This window comes from Suricata suricatta, chromosome 10 (genome assembly GCF_006229205.1).
Source record: "Suricata suricatta isolate VVHF042 chromosome 10, meerkat_22Aug2017_6uvM2_HiC, whole genome shotgun sequence".
Classification (NCBI taxonomy): Eukaryota; Metazoa; Chordata; class Mammalia; order Carnivora; family Herpestidae; genus Suricata; species Suricata suricatta.
In genome coordinates this window covers 61,861,985-61,884,301 of record NC_043709.1, presented here as the reverse complement: position 1 = coordinate 61,884,301, position 22,317 = coordinate 61,861,985, and the positions used below count along the sequence as shown (strand labels likewise).

At 47.0% G+C, this 22,317-nt stretch overlaps 1 protein-coding gene across 2 annotated transcripts in view; it reads left to right on the top strand.

Moving 5' to 3' along the window:
- ACVR1B (activin A receptor type 1B) overlaps positions 1–22,317 on the top strand; it is a 33,328-nt gene that overhangs the window by 8,813 nt on the left and 2,198 nt on the right. The window contains exons 2-8 of one of the 2 annotated variants that reach the window (XM_029953591.1): positions 7,560–7,799; positions 8,600–8,848; positions 12,489–12,719; positions 15,623–15,790; positions 16,803–16,959; positions 18,162–18,286; positions 21,877–22,007. In XM_029953591.1, the coding sequence (XP_029809451.1) occupies positions 7,625–7,799; positions 8,600–8,848; positions 12,489–12,719; positions 15,623–15,790; positions 16,803–16,959; positions 18,162–18,286; positions 21,877–22,007 (1,236 nt within the window). In that variant the 5' untranslated portion in view covers positions 7,560–7,624. Of the gene's footprint in view, positions 1–7,559; positions 7,841–8,599; positions 8,849–12,488; positions 12,720–15,622; positions 15,791–16,802; positions 16,960–18,161; positions 18,287–21,876; positions 22,008–22,317 lie in introns of those variants that run through there. The other variant, XM_029953592.1, reaches the window with a different exon arrangement.

Sequence of the window (22,317 nt, the reverse complement as noted above, 5' to 3'; positions counted from 1 at the left end):
TAATTTTGCTGATGGTGAAGGGCGAAAATGTAACCTGGGTCTTTTTTACCAACCAGTAGCTTCTGATTGCTCTTACTTCAATACTGCAAGATTTGTTTACTTAGGTCAGAGTTGTGGCTGCTGGTATGTTGTCAGCTCCCAGTTACTGTCCCCCATCGCCCCCTGCCACGAGAACCAAACGCTACCTCGATTTTGTGAGAGTTTAGTGCCAGACACCTCCTTTTTGTTAACCTGATTAAAGATTCTCCTAAACATTCTGGCAGTTGACTAGATCAGAAGTTACTGAACACTGGTTTTCTTTTTTCTTTGTCTTTCTAAAGCAGTGGAGCCCTTTGAAGAATACAAACGTAGAAATGTATGTACAGTGGATACTGCCACCGTGGCAGAGCCCCCCTTCCCTCTCAGATTATTAGGTGGAGATTTATTAAGCCCGAGGCTATTCACCAGACACCAGTGAGGAAAGGTGGAGCGAAGCAGGACAGCGGTTCCTCTCTTGTGGGGCTCTGAGGTTGCTGGTGCATCTTGGAGAGCCCAGGGATTCAAGAAGAATACCATCTGAAGAACACTATACTTCCAGGGTTTTTTTTTTTTTTTCTTTTTTCTTTTTTTAAAACTTGGTTGATTTAAGTAATCTTTGCACCAAATGCAGGGCTCGAACTCATGACCCCAAGATCGGCCATTGCATGCTCTACCCACTGAGCCAGCCAGAGGCCCAGAGAAAAAATGCAACCCGTGCATTTTTGTCTGTGCATGTGTTAGGTTTTTGATGTTTTTGATTCATCATGAAGATTGCATTATACAATATGTTGTTTGTCAAAGACTTATGGTATTTTTAAGATTATGGTAAAATACAGATAAGGGAAAGTTTACCACTTTTAACCATTTGAAAGTTCAGTGTTGTTTAGTAACCTCATAACATTGTGCAAGCCCTTGCCACTATCGGGTTCTGGAACTTTTTCTTTACCTCCAATGGTGACCCATTAGCCAGTAACTGCCCCTCCTCCCTCCCATACTACTTCCAGCCCCACTTGGGTGGCTGTCAGTTAAGCGTCCAAGTCCTGATTTAAGCTCAGGTCACAATCTCTCTGTTCCTGAGTTCGGGCCTGCATCAGACTCTGGGGTAGCCCTGTGGAGCCTGCTTCACATTCCCTTTCCCTCTTTCTCTGCCCCTCACCCACTCAAACGTGTGCATAGGCACGCTCCCTCAAAAATAAATAAACTTAAAAAAATATAGTTCATGTTGTAGTGTATATCAAGAGTTTATTCATTTTTATGGCTGAGTAGTATACCACATTTTGTTTTTTCACTCACTGACAGACATTTGGATCGTTTCCACCTTCTGACTACATGCATAGTGCTATTGTGAACATTCACATATAAATTTTTGTTGAACACTTGTTTTCAGTCTTTTGAATATATACCTAGGATTGGAATTGCTGGGTTATGTGGTAATTGGATGTTTAATTGATGGAGGAACCATCAGACTTTTCCGCAGTGGTCATACCATTTTACGATACTACCGGCAGCGTGTGCCATGAGGGTTCCCGTTCAGTGGAGTCTTCATCAACACTTGTTACTTTTCTGTATCTTATGGCCTTCCTAGTGGATGCAGAGTTGTGTCTCATTGTGGGTTTGATTTTCATTTACATTTAGAATCTATTTGCATCTGAGATGATGTTTGACATCTTTTCCTGTGCTTTTTGGCCATTTGTGTATCTTTTTTGGAGAAATGTCTATTCAGGTCCTTTTACCATTTTTTAATTGTTTTGTGTTGTTCAGTTGTAAGAGGTCTTTTAGTGTTCATTCTGAATACTAGACCATGATTAGATGTGTGATTTACAAAGATTTTCTCCCATGCCATAGCTCTCTTTATATTCTCTAGATGTGTCCTTTGATTCACAGTTTCTAATTTTGATGAAGGCCAGTTTATTTTTCTTTTGTTGCTTGTGCTATTGGTGTCATTTCTAAGGTACCATTGCTAACTCCAAAGTCATGAAGTTTACCCCTGTTTTATAAAGTTTTAGAATATAAGCTGTAGCTTGTATATTTTGCTTGTTGATCCATTTGGAGTTAATTTTTGGCACCATGTGAAGAAGGGCCGACTTTGGTCTTCTGCACATGGACATCCAGTCATCCCAGCACCAGGTGGTGAAGACTAGTCTTGCCTCTTTGGTGTCCTAGACGGTCTTGTCAAAGATCAGCCAATCACAGATGTATAGGTTTGTTTCTGGACTTTTAGTTGTATTTCATTGATTTCTTTCTATACTTTTTTTTTAAGTTTAATTATTTTGAGAGAGATGCAAGCGGAGGAAGGGCAGAGAGAGAAAGAGAGAGAATCCCAAGCAGGTTCCACGCTGTCACTGGTGAGCCAGACCTGTGGCTCCATCCCACGAACCACGAGATCATGATCTGAGCTGAAATCAGGAGTCAGAGGTTTAATTGACTGAGCCGCCCAGGCGCCCCTTGCATATCTATGCTTCATGACAGTACCACCGTGTTTTGATTGCTGTAGCTTTGTAGTAGGTTTTGAAATCAGGAAGTGTGAGTCCTCTAACTTTGTTCTTTTTTTCCCCCTAAGATCATTTTGGCTATTTAGGATCACAGAGTTGTAGTCTTTGTTCTGTAGGAAGCTGTAGGGGGTTTGGATAAGGTCCAGAGAAGACTAATTAAAATAATCATGGGTTGTAATAGGCTATTCTTATCAGTTTGGCCTGATGGATGCTGTCATCTGGAAGGAGGAAGGCCGAGAGGCAGTTTATGAACAAGTTGCAAGATGATGAAGAGCAAGGGCTACACTCGGCACTGGGTTGGATACTATAAAAGTAGAAGGGGGGGCGCCTGGGTGGCTCAGTCAGTTAAGCGGCCGACTTGGGCTCAGGTCATGATCTAGTGATTCGTGAGTTCAAGCCCCATGTTGGGCTCTGTGCTGACAGCCTGGAGCTTAGAGCTTGGTTCAGATTCTGTGTCTCCCTCTCTCTCTGACCCTCCCCTGCTCATGCTGTGTCTCTCTGTCTTTCAAAAATAAATAAATGTGGGGCGCCTGGGTGGCTCAGTTGGTTGAGCCTCCGACTTCGGCTCAGGTCAGATCTCACGTTCGTGGGTTCTAGTCCCGTGTCGGGCTCTATGCTGACAGCTAGCACAGAGCCTAGAGCCTGCTTCAGATTCTGTGTCTCCTTCTCTCTCTGCCCCTCCCCCTCTCTTGCTCTGTATATAAACAAAAATAATAAATAATAAATAAATGTTTAAAAAAGCAACAACGAAATAAAAAGAAATTAAAAAAAAAAAAAGTAGAAGGTGAGCCCAGTGAGGTTTGGAAGGGGCATGCGTAGGGTACCTGAACAGGACAGTGCTCCATTCTAGTACAAAACTGATGATGCTTATTATCTCCACGGAGCAGTTAATAGAAGCTAAAAATCATAAACACTGTAGCTTTAAAACGTTTTGGAACATCTGTGGACCTTTGTCTACTAGGACAAATGTGGCTGTTTTGCAGCTCACTTCTTACCTTTTGAGGTTGGTGCCACCACCCTGCACTGTCCCCTACCCTGTCCCCTGGAGATGCGGTCTAGGGCAGAATTGTGGGCTGAGTGGCCATGAGCCCACGCCTGTATGGTGGTGCTTGGGAATTCCCATGAGCCACACCCTTGCTGGGTGCCCTGCCTGTAGGCCAGTGGGTCAGAGAGAGAGGCCTTGCCTGCAGTGTGATCATCTTTGCTGAGACCTGGCCCTGTCTGTGCCCCCCTAGCATGCCTCTCGACGGAGGCCGCCCAAGTTGGGACTTGCTGGTCTTCTTCAGAACACAACCTCTTTTGTGAATCAGATTGGCATCTCCATTCTCCCACATACCACCTACTCCTCATATTTTAGAGCCACATTCAAATCCTGCTTCCGTGGTTTTGTCTTTCGTTCAGGTTTGACTGACTTGTTAATAACAAAATGCTGCACTAGTGAGAGTGTCATTCTGACCACATTTTAACTTGGCTGTGCCTAGAGTGATTTTGATATTCTTCTGTGATTGGCTTTCCATATGGTGTCATTTCTACTACATAACTCTCTGGTTGTGGAATACGAAGAGTTTTAGGTGTGTATTGTTTATATGCATGTGTGTAGACTGATTTAACTTGATGAGTCATTGTGAAGTAGATTATAAAGGGCTATTAGCATTCATTAGTCCAGATTTAGCTTTTCAAAGAAATCATGATTTGATTTGCGATTTAGTATACTAGTAACGTTTACAGTAAATTCAGGTATTTTTATAATTGTATTATCACTTATTTTGAAAAATGAACATTAACAGAAGACTAGCCTGGATGTCTGTCTCTAAAGTTCAGGAAAAAGTGTATAAAATTTAAAGCACTTCTGCCCATCATTGGATCAGTGATTCAGACAGTGTGAATTTAAAAACAAACTGGATTCCAGTTTCAGCCGGAGGATGTGGAGGTCATTTAGTTCAGTTCTGGTTAGTCATGGGGAAAGTGAGGTTCAGCGAGGTTAAGTGACTTGCCTAATGCCACACGACTAGTTACTGGCAGAGCTGAGACCAGAACACCACTTTCTTGCTGTGCCTGTCTTCCTGTAACTTGCCACTTCCTAATTAGGGGTTAAAGAGACACACTTGTGCATGCCTGTGTGTTTGAGTTTTACATTGAGAGGAGAGCTTAAAATTTACTGAGCACCTATTTGCTAAGCACTTTGAAAACGTATTGTTTCATATAGTTCCCACCTAGTCAATAATTATTAACAGCCCCACTTTACAGATTAGGAAACCAGGCTGGTCAAGGTCATGTGACTAATAGCGCTGGTATTTGAGCCTTGGGTCTTTCTGACCTGTTTCTGCCATGGTACCTGGGATACCCTGCTGTGGCTCTAGTGATAGTAACTGAAACCTTTGCAGGGGTGTGGGCAGTAGCGATGGTTATCTTAAAATCTAGCTTTTTCAGACTTCTCCCTCACCGTGTAAAATATATTGACGTACACAGATGTGTGCCGGGAGAGTCTTGCTCAGAATCCTCCCAGCACTTAGCGGATGTTTGGCTAATCTTCATAGCATCTCTGTAAGATAAATGGTATTTTCTGGTTAGGCGGCTGAGGCTCAGATAGATTCAGGGGCTTGCCTAATTCCTTATCACGAACCCGCATGGCCCTGCTCCCAGTTCCGTTCTTCGTCCCGTCTCACATAGATTTCACCACTTTTGTTCTTTCCTGTCTTACACCAAGATTGTTTAAGTACTTCCCAAAAATAATGAGCCACGTGTGGGTGTGTTCGTTCCCCAGAATGAATCACTGTGAAAGAGGCCCTGAACCAACGAAGGGAGAATAAGTATCTGGAATCAGAGACTCTTGGCTCTCCTGTCTGCTAATTGACAGACTCAGAAGTGAGCTTTTTTTCCAGAGGCGGCCACGGGCTGGCCTGTGTGTCCCATGGTGCTCAGAATAGCCCTCTTGGAGTTGTTCGTTTTCCCTTCTTGCTTCCCAAAATAGCCCAATGCTATTGGCCATGCTGGATGTCACCGCACACGTACTGAGAGGTGTGCGTTCCCCGGGGAGCCCCGTAGTGCCTGAATGTCCACACTGAGGGGCGGGGCGGTAGCTTTCTTGCCTTACCAGCCAGGACTCCGGTGTGAGTAGAGGAGCTTTGGCTTGAGTATTCAGAGAGTTGCAAACGTAAATTTAAGCTAGGAAGAAGAATAAAAGAGGGAGCGAATAAAGGCATTGGCATTTGGGGGGAAATGAGGAGAGTTCTTCATCTCTCCTGTGTCTAAAAAGGGTTGGAATTGAAGTTTAGGAAGAACTTACTTTTATTTATTTTTATTTTTTTAGAACTTACTTTTAAAATTCCTTTTATGATTTGGATCCTGGTCTAAAGGGTACCTGCTTTAAACATCCTGCCCTTAAAATAGAACGCTACTCTTACCCTTCAGCAGGTAGCTGCGTGTTTTGGAATTTCTCCCAGAAGAAAGGGCTTTGATCACAGGCCTTACGGTGAAGATCCACTGTGGCCGTTTACCTGTCAGTGTGTGCTGCGCTTTGTTTCCTTAGGAGGGGATGGCAAGGGATTGCGTCATTTATAGAAAGCCTGGAGAAGGGGGCTTTAGACACTGAGATATTTAGAATCTGTCTTTGGAACTGAAAAGCCGAGAGATGCCTTCCAGTGTATTGCAGGAAGAGACAAAGATAGACTGTTTACAGCCTGAAGGGGGTGCGTTCCAACAGGCTAGTTTTTCATGGGATTGGTCGTCAATGTCTCTCCTCTAGGGGCTTCTGTTTGAATATATTCCCAACTGGCGGCCAGATATTATTCACTGAGTGTCTGGTCTAAGACTTGGGCCGGGGGTGGGGGGGTAACCCTGCCACCTCCATTCCCTGATGGTGAATGCTTCGTTAAGCGCGGGGTCCCAACCTCAGTGTCCTAGTGGCCATGGCAGCACTCCTGCTGGTTCCAAGAGGTCAGGGCTAGGTTAGGCTCATGGGAGACAGTGTCGGGGAGAACCAACTGCTGCTGTCTGTGCTATTCTTGTTAGATGGATAAATAAAGGATTTCGGATTCCAGGGCTGCTGAACTGGCTTTCAGAGGCGCCAAATTCATTTACAGTAATTTCCTGTCAACAGGGCACACTTCTGTATAAAACACACCCAGCAGAACTCATTAGTCCCAGAGATGAGTGCATACACTGCCTATTTGGAAAGATGGATAGATGGATGGATGGATAGATAGATAGGTGGATAGGTAGACAGATAGATACTATATTTTAGAAGTGATATCCAGGGGCCTTCTAGAATAGGTTGGATTTATTAAGCACTTTTTATATATTAGCTCATTTCATCCTCACAATAACTTGATGAGGAGGGCATTGATATTATCTTCTTGGGAGGTTATTCTTTTTGCCCCTCATGAGAGGTGCACCTGCCATGGACTAAAGGGAGGAGGAGGATGTTGGACTCGTGGGCGGGAAGCATTTCAAAGGAAGTGATGGTTAAGCTGAATTTTAAAGGATTTGTGAGAAGTAGCCAGGAAAAAAAAAGCATTGCAGCAAAAGGATGTGTGAGAGCATGCATACTGCATTCGGAAAGCGGTGGGCATGCCTAGAGCTGGAGAAAGGAGATGGGGTCGGTGAGCCATGGTCAAGTGAGGAAGCCCGGTGGATTGGGATGGAGGATGTAGGGTGGGGCAGGAGGTGGTGGCCTGAATTGTATCCTCCAAGGGGAAGGTGCCTTCCTCTAGTCTCCAGGCATCTATTTAAAGGAAGGCTTCTTTCCCAGTCACAAACAATGTGTGGTAAGACTAAGGCAAAGTTCAAAAGGTCCTTTCTGTGTTTCTCACAGGCATGAGATAGGGCACTTAAAAGAAAATGGTAGGGCTTGCAAACCTGGTTTCTGAGCCGAATAAACAGGTGGAAAGTTTGTGCTCCCATTGACGGTGTTCTCTTCCTGGTCCCATCTCTATAAATGCTCCTTATTTGGGAGCATCCAGTATGCTAAAGGGTTATGTTATGAGTCTGGAACAGGACCTGGGATAGGATCTCACGGTTAACGTCAACGTCCTCCCCAATGTCCCGCAGCTCTGCAGTGTGCATGTACCAGCTGCCTGCAGGCCAACTACACATGTGAGACAGATGGGGCCTGCATGGTCTCCATTTTCAACCTGGACGGGATGGAGCACCACGTGCGCACCTGCATCCCCAAGGTGGAGCTGGTCCCCGCTGGAAAGCCCTTCTACTGCCTGAGCTCCGAGGATCTCCGCAACACCCACTGCTGCTATACCGACTTCTGCAATAGGATCGACCTCAGGGTGCCCAGCGGTGAGTGGACACCCTTGTTGGACTATTGGCTCGTCCTGGAGGTAGGGCACCCCTGCCCTTTCATGCTTCTCTGCTCTTCCCCAATCCCTTTGCTTGGTGATCAGTAAAAGTTCCCTTTTGATGTTTCTCTAAGGTGACAAGGGGATAGGATTCTTCCCAGGCCAGACTTGTAGACAAGAGAGTGAGGGAGGCAGATTGTCAGGGTTGTCCCAGAGGTGGAAGCCGCGTTTTTGGAGACTGACTGAGCAGCCACGGCAGCTAGTGAAGAGTAGGAGAGCCAGGCAGGGGTCCCCACGGACAGATACATGAAGGCAGCTGCCGGGCGAGGGTGATGGCAGGATGGGAAGAGAGGCTGGAGTTGGAAAAGAAGGACAGCGATTGAGCCTGGGAGATATCAGCTGGCACCCCTTTGCAAATGTACTGTTTAGAAGGTATTACTGGGGAGATCAGAGGAGGGGGTACTTAAAGCTGCAGAGCTTAGCACTGCTGTTCCGAGTGGAGGAGGAGAACCTGGTGTCTCTCTGGGACACTGAGGCGGGATAGGCCCATGAAAGGCAGGCAGTGACACGGTGGCTTGTGAGTGTGACTGTTGAAAAGGGCTCCTTCACTAGAGAGGTTTGCATTTGAGAACCTCAGGCAGACACATAGCCCAGTATGACCTGGGAGATCAAGGGCACCTTGAACACAGGGAGAGGGAAGGGGTATTCTCACGTGGAGCGGGGGAGATTGGGGGCAAATAAGGCCAGAGCTTTCCCAGGTTTTTACTGTGTTCTTTCCCTCTCCTCTCTCACTTGACCCAGGTCACCTCAAGGAGTCTGAGCACCCTTCCATGTGGGGCCCCGTGGAGCTGGTAGGCATTATTGCTGGCCCCGTGTTCCTCCTGTTTCTCATCATCATCATTGTTTTCCTTGTCATTAACTATCATCAGCGTGTCTATCACAACCGCCAGAGACTGGATATGGAAGATCCCTCTTGTGAGATGTGTCTCTCCAAAGACAAGACACTCCAGGATCTGGTCTACGATCTCTCCACGTCAGGGTCTGGCTCAGGTACTGAGTTCTTCGGCGATCGGGTCTGTGGTCGCTCTCCGTCGCTGTCTCCCAGCAGGACGGAGCATTGCTGAAGCCTAGGCCTTGCGCTGGTTTCTGCCGGCACTGAGGCACTTGGCTGCATAATTCCCCTTCTTTTGGCGTCTGATATGTAACAAGATAATGGGTTCACAGAAGTCTTTCAGTCCCTGGGATTCCAAAGGTCAAGTGCAAAACTCTCCATTCCAGAAACCCTACCTCTTCTCAAGTCTTATAACTGCATGCCTATTAAAATTCACCTGGTTCCACCTGAGCAGTGGAGTGCTCAGTTTAAGGCCCCTTTGGAGAAACAGGAGTGTGCCCGGTTTCTCTTGAGGTGGTGACAGCTAATCATTGATCTCCGAGCAACCACAAGGGGAGTTTAAGGACACTGGGTGAAGCTGGGAGCTGGGGTTTGGTGAATCATTGACTTCCACCAGTTGCCCAAGGGTGTTTCAGAGGAGGTTAAGTAAAGGCAGCTTGGGCCTGCGGCTCCCGGTCCCACTCCCTGTACTGCCTGTTGGTGACCAAGTCCATCTCAGCTGAGAGAACTGAACCGAACCCTGGACCTTGGTGTGAGCCCATCATTCAGGATAAAGGGCCTGGGGTTGCTCGGGTCTCAGGGTAGTGCTCAGCTGGCTAGTAAATGTGAAATGACTACAAAAGAGTCTTTTTATGAAGATAAATAATTATTTTAGTGATGGTGGGATTCTGTTCTTGTAAAAAAAAAAAAGTCCTCTGCAAAGGTCACTGTTGCCATTCTAGCTAAAACACACAGAATCGTATTGTGAGAATTTTGTACGTGTTTATGTAGGTGTCCTCGCCACGTGACAAGACTATTGTTCTTTAGGGAAATTATGCCATCAGTCCTGGGCAGACATTCCTCCTTGAACACAAGGAATACTTTGAGCTGTGACATCTCCTGAATTTCAGTGGTTTTGCCTTTATTAAGCTCTGCAGTAGAGAGTGCCAGAATGATGGATATATTTAAAAGCTGCATATTTTTAGGAAGAGAGAAAATATATGTCTTGTTCTTTGCTGAAAGAGGTAGGGCAGTGGTTAGAACTGCCTGGCTGACTCTGTGATTTGATTTGGTGTCACAAGAGGGGAGCTCAGGTTTTCTGGAGTCTTTTTTTTTTTTTTTAATTCATTTTTGAGAGACAGACTACGAGTGGGGGAAGGGCAGAGAGAGAGGGAGACACAGAATCTGAAGCAGGCCCCAGGCTCTGCTCTGTCAGCACAGACTCCAATGCGGGACTCGAACCCGTGAGTAGTGAGATCATGACCTGAGCCGAAGTCAGATGCTTAAGCAACTGAGCCACCCAGGTGCCGCTTCTGGAGTCTCATTTAAGATCAGAACTGGCTGAAGCTCGAGAAGGTCCATGGTGGTTGTTAGTCATCGGAGTAAAATGATGAATAACTATTTCCCTCTGGATGGTCTAGTCCGTTCTTAGTCCCAGATATGGAGAGCTTCTAAGGAGCTGGAGTTTTAATCCTGTGGTTTTTAAAGTCAACAGTCCATGCTGCTTATGTAACTTTCGAGTCCCTTTAACAAATACATGTTCAATACCCTCCAGGTGATGCAGGGGAAACAGAGATGAGTAAAGCTGACCCCAGATTGCATAGAAGAGATGGGGATTGCTGGGAAGGGCCTCATGGGGGAGGATGCGTTTAAAGGGGTCTTGAAGATTGAGTTGGAGGTTTAAAGCAGTAAGAGGACAAGGAACATTCAGGCCAAGCAAAACCCCTTGAGCCAAAGGACAGAAAGGCACAAAAGTTCACCATGTGTTTAGGCATGGCCTATCCAACTGGAAGATGGGGACTGGCAGGCCAGCCCCGGGGGCCTGGGAAGGACCTTGGGTGCTGTGCTTTATCTGGTAAGGTGAGAGGCGGCCACTTCAGGTTTTCATGCGGCAAGGTATATGTTCGTGTTGTCCCGTGGAAGGAGTTCTGGCAGTAGTGTGGAGGGTGAGTTCTCTCATTTACCAGTCACCTCCTGTTATGGAGGGCACAGTGAGGCAGGGCTGTGTGTGGGTGTGCAGGGCAGGAGCAGGGTGACGAGGGAGGTGGAAAGACCAGTTGGGAGTCTTTTAAAGAAGGGTTCGGGGCACCTGGGTGGCTCAGTCAGTTAAGCATCCGACTTTGGCTCAGGTCATGATCTCATGGTTTGTGAGTTCGAGCCCCACCTTGGGCTCTATGCTGACAGCTAGCTCAGAGCCTGGAGCCTTGTCTTCAGATTCTGTATCTCCCTCTCTCTGTGACCCTTCTCTTCCTTGCTCACACACTCTCTCTCTCAAAAAGAAATAAAAAACATTAAAAAAAAAAAAAAAAGAAAAGAAGGGCCAGAACTCAGACAGGCACAGGAGCTGGAGAGGAGGGGTCTGATGTGAGACATTTTGGTGATTATACTTGGTGTTGTAGTTAAAAGCATCAACTTTGGAGTCAGACAGTTCTGCAGTTCTAGATTTTAATCCCTTCTTTGCCACTTGCTGCCTGTGTGAGTTCAAATGAGCTACTTAACTTTCCCTTTTTTTTAATGTTTATTTATTTTTGAGGGAGAGAGAGAGAGAGAGCAAGTAGGGGAGGGGTAGAGAGAGAAGAGGACAGAGGAGCCAAAGCAGGCTCCAGGCTCCGAGCTGGCAGCACAGAGCCTGATATGAGGCTCAAACTCACGAACCGTGAGATCATGACCTGAGCCAAAGTCAGACGCTCAACCGACTGGGCCACCCAGGGGCCCCTTAACTTTCCCTTTTGAGCCTTAGTTTTGTCATCTGTAAAATGGGGATAAGAACGCCATCTACCTTATATAGGCAGTTGTGAAGAAATGAGATAATTTATATAAAGTCTTGGTCATAGTGCCTAGTGTGTAGTAGGGCACACTTCAGGGTTAGGGATTCATAACATGTTTATTTGGTCTGGGAGATGAAGTGAGAGTTCAGAGTCAGTCATGATAATAAGTGTGATTGGATAAATAGGGAGACTACTACTGAATGAGACAAATGAAGCAATAAATGAGCCCTACAAAGACAGTAAAATTAATCTTAGGATAAGCATGGCTAATATTGAATTCTGCTTCTGGAGCTTGACCTGTGAGCAGAGCTTGGAGCTCGTTGGAGAGAGGTGGGAGCCTTTGAGGCCCAGTTTGGCTCTCATGGGCCACACGGCACCGCCCTCTAGTGGCCACGGAGCAAAACGGCCGGAGGCACTCCTGGGAATCAAGCCCCCTCTCACCTTCTCTTGCCCTCTTTCCTCTTCAGTCAGCATAAAGCAGATGTGGGTGGACTGGCCCATAAGAGGCTGGCTGCAGAGTTGGTGAATCTGCTCAGACGTGTGCAAATCTGTCATCCGTACTAACTGAAAGGAGAAATCGCTTAGATAAGGCATAGCTAATTGCATGCGTTTCCCTTTCTGTGTCCGCTCCCTCCCAGTCTTCTGCCCTGCTTCGGCCCTGCTGGCCTACCTGGACATGGTGCAGGGGCAGCTTCAGCTCTCTGTGGTCTGTGGACCAGGGCAGAGTGGAGGCACTGTGTGGTAATGGCCTTTCTGATGTGGCAGTGGGGGTGGGAGTTGCAGAGTTTAGCAAATTTACAGCGTCAGCTTTCTTTCCATTCTTGGTCCACAGGGTTACCCCTTTTTGTCCAGCGCACCGTGGCCCGAACCATCGTTTTACAGGAGATTATTGGCAAGGGCCGGTTTGGGGAAGTGTGGCGTGGCCGCTGGAGGGGTGGTGATGTGGCCGTGAAGATTTTCTCTTCTCGGGAAGAACGGTCTTGGTTCCGGGAAGCAGAGATCTACCAGACAGTCATGCTGCGCCATGAAAACATCCTTGGGTTTATTGCTGCTGACAATAAAGGTAAAGAGCTGGGTCTGGACATAGCATGTCCCAAAGCCAGCGCTAGTCCCACATGGAGGGGTGACTGGGGAAGTGGAACAGCTGTGGGACCGCATGGCTCTCTTTGCCTTCGTGGTTATTAGTCGTAGAAAGAGAGTTTGAATAAGCTGTTGGTCCTTCCAACTTTTCTTCTATGAGAAGCTTATACAGAAAGCCAGGCTATTAAGCAAGCAGTTACTAAGCAGGTAAACAAGATAAACCCCTTAGCCCACCTGCCCACTTGCCATTCCTAACACTCCTTCCCCTCACCCCTGGTGGAGTCCCTGTAGGGGTTCCAGCTAATGTCCCCTGAAAACCGCTGGAATGAAGAACTGTAGCCTCAGCCCCTGCTGGGGAAGGGTAGCCCGGAAGAGCACAAGGTCCATGCTCTGACATAATCAGCATCATCCACACTTCGTGTAGAGCAGGGATGGGGATGGCCTGGTTGCCCCCAGGGATCTCCTGTGGTCTTTGAGGCCCGGTGCCTGGTCCACTGGCCCCTGAGGCCCCTGAGTGCCTCCTTCCTCTCCCTTCTGACTTTTCCTTTACTTTTTGAGTCTCTCATACGGCCAGGCACATCCTTGTTTAGGAGGACCTCACTGACTAGCAAAGCGAGAAGTAAATGAGCAGTTGATTACAGGAAGTAATCAGACAGCAGGCCGTTCTGCTGAGCCCAGCTGGGGGTGGGGGTTGGGGGGAGGCCAAGGTGTCAGGAGTTGATCAGGAAGAAAAAATCAGTGGGAAGGGCACTCTAGACACATGCGTCGAGGGAGGTGTGTTTGGGACCCTGCAGGTAACATGGATCGGCCCTGTGGGTGGACAGGTAGCAGACCCCAGATTATGAAGGACCTTTTTGAGAGGATTACATTTTATTCTGAGATAGTGAGTAGTGATTGGAATTTCATTTTTTTAAATGTTTGTTTATTTTTGAAGGAGAGAGAGAGAGAGACAGGCAGAGTGTGATCAGGGGAGGGGTGGAGGGAGAGGGGAAGACATAGACTCTGAAGCAGGTTCTAGGCTCTGAGCTGTCAGCACAGAGCCTGATGCAGGGCTTGAACTCATGAGCCATGAGATCAGGACCTGAACCGAAGTTGGACGCCCAACTGACTGAGCCACCCAGGCGCCCCAAGGAATTTCATTCTTTAATCTGCCGACATTTAGTGACTACCCCCAGCTGCTTTGATCACCACTGGTGAGAACAAAACACAGTCCTTGCCCTCACAGCTTCCACATAAGAGGGGACATCGGACACACGGGCAGTTGGTGTGCCTGAAGCTGGAAGACCCTGAGGTGTTAGCGTTTACATGTTAGAAGAGGCTCCATGGCCGTTGTGACAGTCTGCTCCTGTGACATGGCAGTTTTTAGAAGTTAGTGTCTACAGAGCCTACGGAAGATGCTAAGTATTTTTTTTTTCCTGAAAACAACATCAGACTGCTGATTCCTCATATTGCTGGGGGGTGGGGGGAGTGGGTAACGGCCTCCACTGCCCCCAGGCTGAAGAGGCTCAGACTCCAGCACAGGCAAGAAGAGGAAGAGAGAATTGTTTACTCCCTCTGAGTGCGCTCTGCTTTTTAAAAACAGCAGCTCCTTTTTGATAACATTTAAATTTTACATATAGCCTCAAGGATCAGAAGATGTCTTCCCTTTTAACTTTAACTTACTGCCAGGGTCCTCACGACTTTGGGGCTGATTGCAGTGCAAGAGTGGTGTGCTGGGTGGACCCCTTGTTCATGATCAGGAAGCCAAGGTCGGTGCTGTTCCAAGAGCCACTCCCTTTATTGATTCTGGCAGCCCATGTGAGTAGGGATCTGGCTGTAAAAACTCACATTAGGGCCAAGGGAGAAGAAAAACCGGACTCCTTCGTTTTTGCCTCTTTAACATGATATATATAGTATAGTGTCCTGGAACCAACACCAGCCTGGAATTTGGAGATCTCAGTCCAATTTCCAATCTTCCTATTGACAGCAGCATAACCTAATTAGATCGCCAGCTTTGGGTTTCGTTTTCTCCTTCCTCCTTCCCGCTATATACTGCCTCCTACCTCCCACCTCATGTAAGAGGCCATGCTGTCTGCCTTCCATTGCTCCTCTGAGGGTAAGATGACCTCTCTGGAATACTTGGAAGTGTGCTCTTCATGCACTGGAAAGCATTTGGGGGGGGGGGTTGCGCCTGAGTGACTCAGTTGGTTAAGCATCTGACTCTTGATTTCGGCTCAGGTCGTGATCTCATGGTTTGTGAGATGGAGCTCCATGTTGGGCTCTGTGCTGACAGCTCCAGGCCTGCTTGGGATTGATTGATTCATTCATATTCTCTCTTTCTCTCTCTTTCTCTCTGCCTGCCCCTCCCCCGCACATACTCATGTGCACTCTCTCTCTCTCTCTCAAAATCAATTTAAAAAAAAAAGGCACTTTTTGGTTCGGAATACAGTAACACGTAAAGGAGCTCTTTGCTCTTCTCCCAGAGAGCCCCTAGCCTACTGAAAGGAACCATTCCGGATGAGACGGCTGCTGGGCCAGGCTGTGCTCAAGGGCCTCAGAGCCCAGCGGAGGGTCTGCGAAGCCCTCCTCCTCGGCGGCAGTGGGTGCGGCCAGTCACGGTCTAATGTGAATGCGTAGGCCTTTTTCAGACTCCCAGCAGCCACCTGCGAGAAATAAGGCAGCAGGTCTAAGAAAGAATGTTTCTCTTCTGTCCTTCCTGGAGCCCCACGCTGGTGGACAAGTGTAGATGAAACAGGCACAGAGGAGGCCTCAGGAAGTGTGGAGGCAGGAAGCGTGAATTCAGGAGTCTAGTCGGAGTTTGTGTTGTTCAGATATTCTCTCTTTCCTGCTTTAACCTTTTTGCTGGTAGTTGTGCCTGTTCCAGAACTGCTCTGTGGTTCTCTGCAGATAATGGCACCTGGACCCAGCTGTGGCTCGTCTCAGACTACCATGAGCACGGCTCCCTGTTTGATTACCTGAACCGATACACGGTGACGATCGAGGGGATGATTAAGCTGGCCTTGTCTGCGGCCAGCGGGTTAGCACACCTGCACATGGAGATTGTGGGTACCCAAGGTGAGTGGGCCCTGGCGAGGGGCAGTGAGGTTGAGTGGATTTAAAAGCCTGTACCATCCTGATTCAGTTCCCAGAACTCCTTCTCACTGAGGAAGCTGGAGGTGGGCCTCAGGAACTGTGGCCTGATCAGGGAGGGAGAGTCGAGTTGTACTTGAGAACAAGAGGTGTCTCAGTGGGATCCCTTCACCTCTGTCTTTAGAATTCCCTCCGGGGCTCTAGAACAAAGATTCCGTTGTCTGTCATTCAACAGCCTTGCACAGGTGTTGGTTGGGGACCTAGTGTCCTGAGCTGTCACCTCAGGAACCCACCGTCCACGGGTACAAGCAGAGAGCCCAGAAGATAAAACAAGCTAGTGCAGAGGAGCACCAGTTCGGTAATTTCACACATCCGTTGAGGACAGCTGGCTTCCGGACTGCATGGTGGATTAGACACTGGGCTTCACTGACTGAGGCAGGCTCTCCGGGAGGAAAAAGACCTCAAGCCTCCTGTCTGTTGACTGTAATGTCAGTTCTCTGGGGGATCGTGGTTCTCGTCAAGGAGGGCATGTGCTATGCTCCCTGAGCCCTGGTGGCAGGGCAGCAGTGACAGAGCCAGCCATCGAGGTTTGATCCTGTTCCTAGCCCCCGTGCGTATAGCAGCAGTCCTTATCTTCACCCGTGGGACGGTGAGGCCCCAGCCCCTGCGGCAGCTTCCCTTGGAATTCCTTAGCAGTTCTATCCTGCTGCACACCGTTGGGGAGGGGGCCAGTGCTAACCGCTAGTACATATGTCCTTCTAAGCTCTTCACTTACCTATGCTAATGCTTCCGGTCCTCACGTTACCATGGAGGAAAGACTGGGGTAGCCTTACGGATGAGGAGGCAGAGGCGCAGACCGGTGAAGCCGCTTGTTTAGGGCTACTGGGTCAGTGAGAGGCAAAGCCAGAACTCAAACCCACATAATATGGCTGCGGAGACTGTGCTTTTAACACTGATACGATCTCTCTGTTAAGATCCCTATGGTTTTCTCTGCCAGGGAAGCCTGGAATTGCTCATCGAGACTTAAAATCAAAGAACATCCTGGTGAAGAAAAATGGCATGTGTGCCATTGCAGACCTGGGCCTGGCTGTTCGCCATGATGCGGTCACGGACACCATCGACATTGCCCCAAATCAGAGGGTGGGCACCAAACGGTAGGAAGGCCCTGGGCCTCTGTCATTGTCCTACCCCTGTACTGAATAGCACCTGTGCACCCCTTCCCATCTGCGCAGGAGAAAGAAGGCTAGAAGAGGGGATGTGGCCCTTGCTGTCACACAGCTGAGCTGAACTGAAGCCCCACGCCCCATGGTGGAAAGCCGAACTGGTGGCATGTAACAGATACAAGTGCCATGCGCACGGCTTCACAGAACTGTATTTGTGTGGCAGTCCATGGGCAGGGGAGGCAGCAGAGACAGAGAGTCCAGAAAAAAGATTTGGAAGGGGGACAGGTGCCAGGCTTGGCTAGGACAGGAGGAAGACTGTGCCGTCGGAAGGGGTGCTTGTGCGGAACCTCCAAGGAGGCGGGGAGTGCGTCTTGCTTGGGGTTAGAGGGCAAGTTTGCCAGGCTAGAGCGGAGGCAATGCAGGGTGAGATGGGGGCACCTTTATGATTCTGGGCCCGCTCCCCACTTCATACAGAGGCGAAGTAAGAAGTAGGGAATTACGATTGCAGACCGACTTCGTGAGTTGCAAATGGAACTGTCATGTGATGGGACGGCAGAGATCTGTTTCTGTCTCAGGTGTCCGTGAACTTCACTAAATTGTGCCGCTGCTTTTCCCCTTTGGACCTGAATGAGGGCAGCAGCTACCCAGGCCCCAGAGTGTGAGGACTGAGGTGGTCCCCTGATTTGCCTTACTCTGGTGGGGGGTGGAGTGGCTTGAGTAGTACTGATTAACTGAGAGACACAGTGATGATCAGTTAGAATTAATCTTCATGTATGTGTAATTAGGTAAGATAACAAAAGAGGTTCAGAATGAAATTTAAACACAACCCATCACTGTGGCTACATTTAATAAAGTCCAAGACCCCAGTGGCAACCAGATATTATGGACTATTACTGCCCTGTGACCCACAGCACAAATACCTCTGCCAAAAAATCAGAACATGCTTGAAATAAATCTTGATGTTTAAAAACTAGAGGTACAAATAAGAGCAGCCTAGCATCCTGACCTGTGCTGAAGTGTTTAGATTCTAATCCAAAATGGGAGTTTGCAATAAGAATTGATCACATGCTCCCTGCTAGGGACACTCTTGGGGAGATGCATTCCCACATTCAGAGGGCCCCGGAATCACAGTTTTGATTTCAATCAAGAAGTCCTCCTTTCCTACACATGATCCATTTCCTTTGCTGTTGCAGGTACATGGCCCCTGAAGTGCTCGATGAGACCATCAACATGAAGCACTTTGACTCCTTCAAGTGCGCAGATATCTATGCCCTCGGGCTCGTGTATTGGGAGATTGCTCGAAGATGCAATTCTGGAGGTACCTTTCTTTTTGGCCTTCTCCTCCTCCTGCCTCCCACTCTAGAATGCCAGGTCACACGAGGGTGCCGGTGCCTTTTTGCCTCCCTTCTTTTTACCACCTGTGGGCCGCCTAGTGCCAGAGCCCATCACATTTCCGGGTCTCTCAAAGATATGGGGACATTGGAGGAGGTTGTACAAGGCGGCGTTGACTCTGTTGAATAGTGTTTCACATGGCGGTCACCATTCTGGAGGCTTGTCTGGCTTTTTTTTTTTTTTTTTTTCCTAACGTCGTCCTTATTGATCCTTGGAGGTCGGGAAAGTCCTGGGCAGGAATAGTTCCAGACTAATGGCAGGGGGTCTCCTGTACATGAGAGGCACTGAGTGTGTTCTGACGCTGGCTCTCCAGCCACAGTGCTGGGAAATGTGGGCGTTCATCGATAAAATAATAGTGGTGATTTCTGAATTTGGAGCAGAAAGTTCATTAATGTATAGAATTTTCTCAAAATGCAGTTTTTTCTTCCTGTAATTTTTTTTTTGATGTTTTATTTATTTTTTAGAGAGAAAGAGACAGTTTGAGCAGGGAAAGGTCAGAGAGAGGGGGAGGCACAGAGCCCGAAGCAGGCTCCAGGCTATGAGCTGTCAGCACAGAGCCCGACGTGGGGCTCGAACCCATGAAAAGTGAGATCATGACCTGAGCCAAAGTCGGATGCTTAACCGACTGAGCCACCCAGGTGCCCCTCCTGTCATTTTTTCTTACATTTTTGACGTTTGCACCTGTTCACCCAGGTCAGAATCTACTAAAAGGTAGTATCACATCTCACAGGAAATGTTTTTTTTTATTAACTTAGTACATCAGTATTTTACAGTGACTTCCAAGTATTCTGCCATGTGAACATGTTCAAGAACCACTAGAACCTTCCCCTCAGTGATTTATCTTTGACCTAAGAGATTCCAGGTCATTGGAAATGAAATTAAATTTAAATTAAATGAATTAAAAAAAACCTCACAAGTCTTCCAGCAGAACCCTGTCCTGTTATTACTGACCTTTTTCATCTCTGATGTGTGTGGTAAGATCCAAATTACGGAGTAGGCACACAGGTATTATTCATGGAATTGTACGTCTAAAAATATTTTTTAATGTACTTTCTTAAGTGAGCTCTACCCCAAACATGGGGCTTGAACTCACAACCCTGATTTCAAGAGTCGCATCTTCTATCGACTGAGCCAGCCAGCCCCCCTAAAATTTTGATCATTATGTACAGATAAAACAGATTAAGAAAAATCTGTTCAGGGCACCTGGGTGGCTCAGTCGATTAAGCCTCCAAGTTCAGCTCAGGTCAGATCTCATGTTTGTGGGTTTGAGCCCTGCGTCAGGCTCTGTGCTGACAGCTAGCTCAGAGCCTGGAGCCTGCTTCTGGTTCTGTGTCTCTGTGTCTCCTTCTCTCTCTGCCCCTCCCCCTCTCATGCTCTGTCTCTCTCTGTATCAAAAATAAATAAAACATAAAAAAAGAAAAATCCATTCATATAAGTCTTAAACTGGGAATAAGTTAATTTTTCCTTCTCATACCATCCAGAAATTGGGGCTAAGTATTATAATAGTACTAGCATTAAAAAAAGTTTTTTGGGGGCACCTGGGTGGCTTAGTCGGTTAAGTGTCCAACATCGGCTCAGGTCATGATCTTGCAGTTCGTGGGTTTGAGCCCTGTGTCAGGCTGGAGCCTGCTTCGGATTCTATGTCTCCCTCTCTCTGACCCTCCCCTACTCGCACTGTCTCTCTTTGTATCTCAAAAAAATAAATAAAAGACATTTAAAATTTTTTTTTCAGTTTTTTTAATGTTTATTTTTGAGAGAGAGAGACAGAGCGTGAGCAGAGGAGGGACAGAGAAAGAAAGACACAGAATCCAAAGCAGGCTCCAGGCTCTGATCTGTCAGCACAGAGCCCGACTCGAGGTTCACACTCACGAACTATGAGATCACGAACTGAGCCGAAGTCAGACGCTTAACCAACTGAGCCACCCAGGCACCCCTAAATAATACTAATGTTTATTCACCACTCACTGTGTATAAATTCATTTAATCTGTACTACACCTAAGAGGTGGGAACTATTACTGTCATAAGTTTTCAGATGAAGAAAATGAGTCACAGAGAGAGAGGTAACTTGTCCAGGGTCACACAGCTGGACAACAGCTGGATTCAAATGCTGGCTAAGGCCAGAGCATGGGTTCTTAAGCATTCTTTAGATATTTACCAAAACTCTATTTAAAAATCTGCCCTACTAGGGGGCAGCTGGGTGGCTCAATCAGTTAAGTATCTGAGTCTTGGTTTTGGCTCAGGTCATGATCTTGCAGTTCATGAGATTGAGCCCTCTGCTTGGGATTCTCTCTCTCTCCTTCTCTCTCTGCCCCTCCCCTGCGCCTTCTCTGTCTCTGTCTCTCTCAAAAGTAAATAAACAATAAATAAATAAACATTTTTTTTAAATCTCTTACTAGCTCAGAACAGCAGAACTTTTCCTGGAAAAAGGCATGGGAAAGTTACATTGGATTTTTCAAATTAGCTTCTTATCATGGAATGTATTTCAGTTTGTAGCTCTAAAAGATAAGGACTTAAATACAATAGTTTATCACACTTTAAAAAGTGGACATTAATATTTAACATCAGTTAGTGTTGGGATTTCCCCAGTTGTCTCATAATTTTTTTGTTCAAATCAGGCTCAAATCATGTCCATCCACAGCAGTTGACTGATACACATCTAAGTTAAGTCTCTTGTAATGTATAGGCTCCCCCTCCATTGTTTTTCTTCAGTTTATTTGAGAAGCCAGGTCATTTGTCCTCTAAAGTTTTCCTGTCTAGATTTTGGCAATTAGGTTTTCATGGCATTCACATGTTATCCTATTCCTGTGACTTTCTTACGATAGTTATATCTAATGACTGGAGTCATATATATTTTCCCCCCGAAGTTCTGTTACAAGGCACATAATGCCAGTTATCTCTCTTTTTGTGTTGTTCACAGCCATCAGTGATCATTGTTCAAGTCCAAATTCATTAGAGGTTGAAAAATGCTGATATTCTGATACTGTCAATCCTCATTTGCTAGATTCTTTAGAGAGAAACTTCCCGTAATCGTCCATTTGGTTACCAAGATCCATAGTTTGAATAGGGAAATTGGGAAAAACACTTGATTCTTCCCATTTATTTACCATTTCTCAAGAACAATGAATTTGTTACCTTTTGTTCTACAAAGGTGACTAAGGGTTTTGGTGTCTTTTTTTTTTTTTTTAAGTATAATGCACTGGTGGATTTAAAGCGCTTGCTTCCATTGAAGGGATTAGTCTTACTTTTGCTTTGTCCAGTCGGAGCTTTCCAGGTTGGTGTCTTGTAATGTGACCTCAGTAGTCTTTGATAGTTTGATGGCTTTTGGTATGACAGAGACATTCCTTGCTACTCTTGTGTATCTCTCATCCCATTCCTGGAAGCCGCCAGCCTCTCCAGGAGCCCTAGCTCTTAGTGGGAAGTGGTATTTACAGATCCCAGTGTGAGCGTTGTCCTGGAATTTTGAGTAATGCCCTCCTTCTGTTGGTAACTCAGGTGAATATTTTCTTTTCTCCCAGGAGTCCATGAAGAGTATCAGCTACCATATTATGACTTAGTGCCCTCTGACCCTTCCATTGAGGAAATGCGAAAGGTCGTATGTGACCAGAAGCTACGTCCCAACATCCCCAACTGGTGGCAGAGTTATGAGGTAGGAAGCTCCCTGCCTCCCGTGGCTTCTCCATCTGCCTGGTTTCTCTACTTTAGAAAAAGGGTTTCCCAGTTAAAAAAAAAAAAAAAGAAAGAAAGAAAGAAAGAAAGAGCTTGCCAACAATGAGGCGATGCCCAGAGGTACCGTACCCCTGTGTCACTCCTGTAGGTTACATGCTGTTGTAGATGAAGCCCAGATGGGCCACAGTGCCTTGTCCTGGGGACTGCAGGGTCCCCATGGGAACGGACAGCCTGGTGGAAGAAAAGGCTTCCCAAGACACAGATAAGAGGTGGTCAGCATGAGACATAAA